General features: G+C 41.4%; 1 protein-coding gene across 1 annotated transcript; it reads right to left on the bottom strand.

The window, feature by feature from the left end:
- egr3 (early growth response 3) lies at window positions 1-4,474 on the bottom strand (the record flags this gene model as incomplete). Its single annotated transcript, XM_080532579.1, has 2 exons — window positions 1-1,106; window positions 4,321-4,474. 2 exons carry the CDS (start codon window positions 4,472-4,474, stop codon window positions 1-3), a joined length of 1,260 nt encoding a protein of 419 aa, XP_080388705.1.
- Window positions 4,475-9,017: the final 4,543 nt, after the last annotated feature.

The following is a 9,017-nucleotide window of genomic DNA, read 5'->3' as shown; positions in this document are numbered from 1 at the left end:
CTAAGCACAGGTAGTAACAGTCATGATGTTCCCACCGCTGGCCCCACCACTGCCACAGGAACTGGGGGGAGAGCTGTGGCTGCCAGCCACCCCACTCCCCTTGTCAGCAGGCTTCTTGTCCTTCTGTTTGAGGTGAACCTTGGCATGTCTCTTACGCTCATCACTCCGGGCAAATTTGCGTCCACAGAACTCACAAGAGAAGGGCTTTTCGCCTGTGTGTGTGCGGATGTGGGTGGTCAGGTGGTCACTCCTGCTGAAGGAGCGCATACATATGCGGCACTGGAAGGGTTTGTGACCCGTGTGGATACGGAGGTGGCGTGTGAGTTCATCTGAACGTGAGAAGCGTCTGTCACAGTTTTCTGCTGGGCAGGCATGTGGCCGCTCGTGCACAGGAGTTTTGCTGGGGCGATTTGGGTACTTCCGTGGTCGGATTGGTTTCAGTGTTAGAGTCTGTGGCGGCTGGTGGTGCTGAGGGTTGTGCTGCTGCCCACCAATGAAACCTGGATGGATCTGCTGCTTGTCTTTGAATGCTCTGATGGTCTCCAGTGGTGTGATGGGAGGAGGGTTGACACGAATGGGGTCCATGCTCTGGAAGGGCTTGTGCTCCATCACACCAACCTCACCCTGATGGTGGAAGAGGTTGTAGTCAGGAATCATGGAGAAAAGGCTTCCGTCCATGGAGGGCTTAGAGGTGGAGTGATAGTCATTGCCAGGGTAAGCGAGGGCGGTGCTGGTGGCAGGACTGTGGTGGAAGGAGACCTGGTCTTGGTACAGATCACCGCAGGTGGAATAGGCTGGCAGCGGTGGACCGTACACCTGCTCCATGTCTGACGACTGGCCGCCCATGCTGGCTCCAGAGGATGATGTCTGTGTGGTGATAGTGCCAGGTGACGGAGAAACACCCAGGATTCCTGCACTCACTAAACTAATAATATTGTTATCTGAACACCAGCCGGAGCCCCCAATTCCACCCGACGGAGGAGTGTCAAATGCAAACTTCCCAAGATATGTGACCGTCTGGCCGCTACGGTTGGATTGGAAGCTGGAGCCGTACTGAATCTCTGCCGTTCCTTTCTCACTTCCCATCCCCAAATCCATGATATTATCTGGATGACAGAGAAACAAGTAGAAAGTGTAAATACTTTTTTCAACCAGATGTTAAAACATGAAAATGAAGTACAACTCAAGTTAAATTAAAAACAGAACCTGTTAGAAGAAAAAAAAATATTATGTGCAGCACAACTACTGCAAGATTGAGTCTAGAAGTTTCTGTAGTAGATTATACTGAATATGAACTTGCTTGATTTCAGTGTTTAGTCCAGTATTCAGTTTCTCTGCATTTCTCTTAAATCAGTCTGCCTACGAGAGATCAAAAATCAAAGCAGACCAATCCAGTTCATTAGGAAAAAGTGAGCGCTGTCAGACCTGCAAGTTTGCCGACTGACTTGTGCGTCTGAGAGTGTTCCCTCTCTCAGATCCCACAAGCTCTCCTAAATCAAGACCTAAACACCCCCTTTGATCCAGTCATTGTCTGTCCCACAGAAAGACAGCCACACTGAATGGCAAGAGATGATTTCTTCACAACAGGGTGTAATACTATACCAACTCTCAGATACATTCAACACAACAGTAAAAGCTACAAAATTAACACATTTCTAGTTTTTAGCACTTCCTACTCAGAGCACTTGGTCAACGTTGGACATTTGTGTACTCTCAGTTTTAATGTTAATAAATATCATGAACTTTCTTGCTCTTCTGCCTGTGTGCTTTTTAGTGTCTATGAGCACTCCAATAGAATATCAAAGACGCTTACAGTAAAGACTATCAAATGTAGTTCTCTAATGGTTAAGAAGACATACCTTTATGACGTGCAAGCCCTTTGAGTGAAGCACTGTGCAGACATTTTAACATAATTCATACAACAGAGATAAAACAGCCCATCTTTTACGCAAGAAATGATACACAGGGGTGCTTATATATTCAGTCACAGTAATTACTGTCTGTTTACCAGAATTTGGCTAAGGGCAGATCATGATGAAACAAACAAAACCAAAATTACATACATTGCTGCAACTATTTAACACATGAGGTATGCAAAATCTCAACATTTTGGCATATATGTTGTTGTGGATGTGAATTTAAAAAAAAAGAATATAAAAAAAGCCTAAAGATAGCCATAAGGAGCGTGGTTTATACTGTATGTGGAAAAAGCGCAGAGAATAACAGCAGCACCAGAATCCCCAGTATTCAACGTTTTGATTTGTTGTAGAGGAATATCAAACCAGTGGCATACTGTTGGTCTGATGTGAGATACTGTAGGGTTATTAGTATTTCTGTGGACTGATTATTGTGTGAGACTAATAAACACTAATAGGCTAAGGAAACACCTGGCTCCACAGGTATTACATCCAATAAGCTACTTCTTCCTCATAGAATTGTATGTCTGTAAATATGACATTAAGAGGATGCTTTGTCATATATTTTAGCTTACCTGATCTGATAACAAAATATCAGATATTCCAACGTTTACATTCCTTTTCATTCCTTTTTGAAATATTATATCTAATGACTTGATTAGAAGTAAACTTAATCTCTGAAGCATCGAGCTGGCACTTAAACCAGAGCAAAGGTCATTTTAAACCATCGGCAAACACCATGGACTGCATAGGGAAAGTAGGCTACACGGGTAATGATGAACCATATTGATAATATTGTATTAGATAAAGACTGTATTAAATACATTTTGTTGTAGACTAGTCTTAGATGATCTATTTCAAACAATAGGATAGCATGCTTTCCAGATTGATAACGGCTGTGGTTTTATTGAGGTGTTTGGCTAAATTATATTTGAAACATTTCAACCATCGATTGCAGCAATAACATATGCTCAATAGTGAGATTTTAGACACTTCTGTCTTGGTTTAGGCCTAAGTAAATGTTGTATCATATCATGACATTTTCTTGTAGCCTAATATTATGGATCACTTTGAATAAGTCTATGTCAAATGTATTCATTTTCAAATAAAATACATTACATTTTCTCATCTATAAATATAGCCTAGGCATCTGGAAAATAAAATTACAATATGAATATCATCAGGTCCAACAGGTCAATTGTTGAAGTGGGCCTGTGCTGACTAAATTTGAGGGGCCTAAAATCTTCAAGGGACTAGCTGTCTATTTGATCTGGTTACATTTTGGATTCTAATGTGCCACCCGGGTGGTCGTTTCATTTGCTGTAAAAAAAAAGGTTGCAGGAAAACTGTAGAAGTCAAGAATAAAAGGAATCATTTTAGCGTTTGCAATCGTCAGAGGAAATGATCATTTATTGATTTATTTTCACATCTCTGAAAATAGTTCTCAGCAGATGACGTGTCACTCGCATTAAGGTGAAAACAAACAAACAAAACGTGTTTTGGATAAGAACACTTTGTCAAGAATAAATATTGTGAATAGGCTACTTGCGTATTGTTGTGGGCTAAGCATGCTCCGAAAGTTTGAAATGCAGCGCCGATAGAACGCCCACTACAAAGGGGGAAGGCCATGCCACCCATCCACCCCCTCCCTCCACACCCCATCCCCCCCAAAGACATCACTAGAAATATCAATAAATCCTCAAAAAATTAAACAATTAAATTACTGAAGGATAGGCTAATGAACGTCTATCTATGCAAATGGTTCTCTTTTGTTACAATGGCACATTTCTTTGTATGCTACATGCTGAAATGTGGCTGCTTAAGTCATGATCAGGATTTCATTTGATTGACGAAAAATATGTATCATATTACAGTGATTTCTATTGTTGTTTTTGGTGATTGGGATGATTAATGTAGAAATCGCTTATGTGAATTGACCGACAGTTTTTGGAGAGTTGCGCATCGGGCAAAGCCCTCCTTCACCAGCCTTTTACTTAAATCGCGTGTCAGTCACTTAGTTTTTATTATTTGAAGGATTAGATTAGCTCATGATAATTGGCCACTGACCTTACGTCTAAATGACAAGTTGTAAAATAAACTCACTCTGAAACACATTTGAGTGGATAAAAACGCCTCAACGGCACTTGTTTGACAACCGAAACACATTTAAAATATTGCAAACTGAAAAGTCTCCCTGAAAAGCTTTTAATTGAGATTGGTTCCTTGCGCGTATAGCCTGAAGCGCAAACAGGTGCCTCCGCGGCGACGGCTGAGACGCGCGCTCCAAGCCTCAAGACAACTGTTGCCTTGCCTGCGCGCTCTACAGCTGAGATGCGCCTATTAGTTACAACGCACCCTGGATAGTGTGAACAACTCAATAACAGCACACACAAAGTATTCTTACCTGTATTCATTTGCGAATAGTGGTTAATAGAATCCGTACTGGTGAAAATGTTCATAGATGTCGGAATGTCCTCTTCTTGGTAGAGACTGTCAGGAATCGTGTTTATTAAACTGCTCATGGTAAGAGGGAGCTTGTCCGCTAGTTTCCCTGTCATAGCAGTTATTTAGCCTGACATGAATGGCAACGTGCAGGTATCCAAATACCGACAATTCTCTCAAACTGAAAACACAGTAGATGATGATCTATAAAGGGTAAGATAGTTGAGAAAAATCCTAGGTTTGATGTTGTATCCAAGTTCCCGTCAGAGACATGCAGCGCTGATATCTCTCCGTTGAGATAGAGCTATGATCACAGGCAAATTGGTATTAATCTAATTACAGTGAGAACTGTTTGGTTGCTTGTGGGAGTTTAAAAGCCTGTGAATCAATGGAACGGTGGTGTTGGTTCATGTACAAGTGAAGCGCTGCTCGTTGTATTGCTCGGATAGGGAACTCCAACGCTTGCTGGTATTAAATAGGGGGACGGAACATTGGTGTGACGTAGATGACCATTTATGGATACACAAAGCTAGACCGTGCACAAGCGTCACCTATGGAAGCACCTCATAGTGGAACATTAGAGTCGATTGCAGGAAGACAGGCTAAAGCGACCGGGCGATGAGCACAGTGGAGAGAAGCCGGCTGCTGGAGCCTAATAGCGGAGCTTGGTTCCTTATTGTCCAGTGGCCAGTAGGCTACTACCTGCAGTCACACAATTAGGTCAGATAAAGTGTTTAACTTTATCTGACCTAATGCTTGTGGGGTATGCTTGTGGTGTGGTGTAGCCTGTATTCTGTTCATTGCTATTGTCCCAGTGGAAACATTCATTTTAGGCTTAACTTGTATTCGTTGTTATTTGTGGGACACATCTGTGGAATCGTGTAAGATGTTACCACGAAGGGCAAGTCCCACAGGTAAACGTTAGAATCGTGTATCGCTATAAAGGTGCTTATTATTATAACAAATTATCTACACGGCACAAATGTTAGTCTAAGGTAGGATTGACTTCCAGTTGAAGCCATCAATAGCGCCGGGGATTGGAAGGATGGGTGCGTAAAAATGTGAAAGGCACTTTGGACAATAAGAGTAGAATGGTGGGGTCAGTCAGTAGCCTACATTATAATTTTGAAAACCTGCTGTAGGCTAGTATTCGGTTAGCCAAACCTCACATTTGTGTAGGTTTTACAATGTCGTTTTTTTTGGGACGTGTGCACGTTTTAGACAGACCCCCATTTGTGTCTCTTGCCACGTTGTCCTATGGCCTCGGTAGTTGACTTGCATGCAGCAGCCCTGCTGCTTGAACTTGATCAAGTATTCAAGAGGTTGCAATTTCATCAGAAAAATTGTGTAATTGCAATGGCATGCTATAACGCACAGAGATGTTATTGTCCTATAGTACAGTGGGTCGATTTAAACCCTTTTTCATGCAGATATACTGGCTTACAAAGACAGTAATTGCGAGAGTTAATCGCTTGTAAATATTGCAAGCTCTCTGTAAATCCACAGGCTTGCTTTGACTTTGAGCGCCAAGTTAGCCACTGAAGTGGAAACTCCAAATAAGGCATTGATCCGGCACCGCCCCTCGTTGTCTGTATTTGGTAAGTAAAGTTCCGGTTAAGCAAACTGGTAAGTGGAAAAGCGATCGGAACCCACAGCCATTTAAAGGAACCGCAGAGGACCAAACGTCATGGCTCCTATTTCACCAATTGTGTAACCAGAAAGAACAATACACATTATCCACATGAATATGACATCCCATGGCGTATTCCTATTGCTATTTTTGTGATGGCATGTATTTGATAAGGTAACCACAGGTAAGCCTATAATGGCACTATTTATTTACTACTACTACTATACCTAACTACTACTATTAATAGTAATAATATCAATTAACAACAACATCAACAACAACAACAATAATAATACTAATACTACTAATAATAATACATATACTATCTAATAAATTATTATAATACAAATCATAATTACACTACCCCCCCCCCCTCCCCCCATGACATTTCTGGGCTTGATTATTTACAAATGACAAATTAAATACTGTAGTATTACCTCAATGAACTGAAAATAGATTGTGTGGGAGACAGACTGAATCATGCTTGGTGTTTAGGGGGCTTTTACTAAGAGAACACTCAGGGAACTCCTGTCTCATCTCTACAGGCGGGTGGATCAGCCTGGAACAGCCTGCGTGTAGGTGAACCATTGGGTGATGAGGGCAAGTTATCTTCTGGATTACTGCAGAGCCTGGATGGATGGTACTTGTTCCAATCTAGGGGACCAAGTTAAACCATTGCAAGGTATTACTTTCCACTACAGTCTGAAAGGAGACAAGGGTGGCAGGCACGAATAACACAATTATGTTATTTGAAGTAATATATACAATTATATATACATGTATGTAACCCCATTTATTTACACATGGAAGTTGCCTTTATCAGTTGAGAGGTCAACGCTCTTTTGCAGACCCACAAATGTTTTCCTGTGGAGTAGCACAGGAGGAAAGCACCTCCCTCTAGAAAACTGTCTATCTCGGACTGCTTTTATGGATGCAAACTAGTAAGGGAATTCCCTTTGAACTAGGACTCTCTGTTCACTCTCTGTCATTGCTTTCCTCAGGGGAAGCCTTTGTACTGTATGGGGTGGCAGGTGGAAACTCGCCAGTTGGAATATAATACTGTACCGGTTGTATTTCCTAGATCGTGAGTTGCATGGGATGTCACAGGGGGAAGCATCCAATGACCTACTGCTGGTGGTGACGTGATGACATTACCTTAACCAGAGCTCCCTGGCTTGTTGGCTTGGCTGGTTTGCATATGGGGATTCCGTGGAAGCACCGGCTTGTCCTAGATGGTTATCTAGCACATTTCAATAAAGAATGGAAAAATACAAAGCCACTATGGGTATATAATCAAATTAGTTGTGTTTTTTCCAACTTCATTGGGACCAATTCAAATATTGGCTCCTCGTTGTTATTGTATCCCAAGCCATTGAACAGTAGCCTTCTTACCAGCCGTACTTCTGGAGGGATTATCAAAGCTAGCTTTATACAGATAATGGAAAAGTATTGAAAGACTTGCCCAGTGCCATACATGTATGGGTGGGTTCTAATGTTCATCTTATGCATCATGTGTACTGTATGGTATGAGAGTTCACATTGCAGAAAAAAAAATACAATTTGCATACATGGGTATCATAAAAAAAAAAATAGGAGTCTATATTTAAATCATAGGCAAAAAGCCACTGACCTGTAAAAACAAAACCGCACAGTTCCTGAAGAGTTGGAGGTATCTGTGAATATACCAGTAGCCTTCTATGATCAGTGGCCATAGCATGCAGTCTGATAGTCTGTATCAGCTGACCTGCATTGAAATGCACACACAAGCCCTATTCAATAAAGCCAATATTGTTTTCTTGAGTTAATAAATCAACTGATGAATTATGTGGGTTTTTTCTCACAAAAACCTGGCGACACCATGTATATATGTGTGTAACTGTGAATCCCTGTTCAGACTAAATGTGTGATGATCACTGTGATAACCCCACCCCCCTCCCCTCCCCCCTGCTGACAAGCATTAAGAAGATGGCATGCTCAACATTTTACCAGTCCGTAGCAATAAAGTAATGAACTGGAGTAGAATCAGATATTTTTTTGCAGGTCTCACAGTTTACCAAAATGAAAAGAGAAACTGAGACTCACTTAAGTCATTATGCATATTAGATCACTTGTTACGGTTAGGCAATTGAATTGATTATACAAATTCCTTTTAATTAATGTTAGTTTGAATAAATTAACCACTTAATAAATGCTTTTCCTATATCATCAAGGGATGTGAAGGCTTGTTTTTTTGCACATCCTTACAATCCATGTTCAGCTACAGCTGTTACTTATTACGATTAAGAAAAAATCTCAACCCTCCTGATAATTGCAGCTGAATACATATATTTGTTGGGACAGAAAGAAGCCGAAGCTGTCCCGTGTTGTTCTGCCAGGACAGGTATAGGAAAGAAGAAACGCCTGCTACATTCTGTTATCAAACTACAGTACCAGTCAAAAGTTTGGACACACTTTCCTATTCAATTGAATGGGAAAGTGTGTCCAAACGTTTGACTGGTACTGTACTAATTATACTTGACTGGGACATAATGGTTAGACCTATGCAGATCCCAAGTATGTGAGTTCTATATACAACTAACTTATCTATTTGTGCATTTTGCATTGTTTTTGTTGTCTTGTTTGTGGAGTGGAATGCTCTGACTACTAAGTCTGAAAGACAAACAAAGCAAATACAGGACAATTGATCAATGATCTCCCAGAGTTCATGGAGGGGGCACAAAGCGGTTTACCAAGGCTGGCTTAACCACCAAAGGAACAAAAACCTCCATTACCTTCTCCAGCCTAGCCCACTGATGAGACACCAAAATAGGGTCAATGAAACCACCAACGAAACATTGATCATCAGAACATCAAAGTCCCTGATGTAAATCCAGCCCTTTTCAGACATCTGGGGTATTGATACAACCCCCTCCCGGAGGAGGTGCTGGTTAGAAACCAATATTCCTTATGGGGGGTACTCTGACCCACCCTCTACAAAGACCTGTGGAAGTCTGAAAAGTGTACCTCCGTAGTCAAAGGGTTGAAAAGTT

This window comes from Nansenia antarctica (genome assembly GCF_963989245.1).
Source record: "Nansenia antarctica genome assembly, chromosome: 5".
Classification (NCBI taxonomy): domain Eukaryota; kingdom Metazoa; phylum Chordata; class Actinopteri; order Argentiniformes; family Microstomatidae; genus Nansenia; species Nansenia antarctica.
This window is presented reverse-complemented; position numbering and strand designations above follow the sequence as displayed.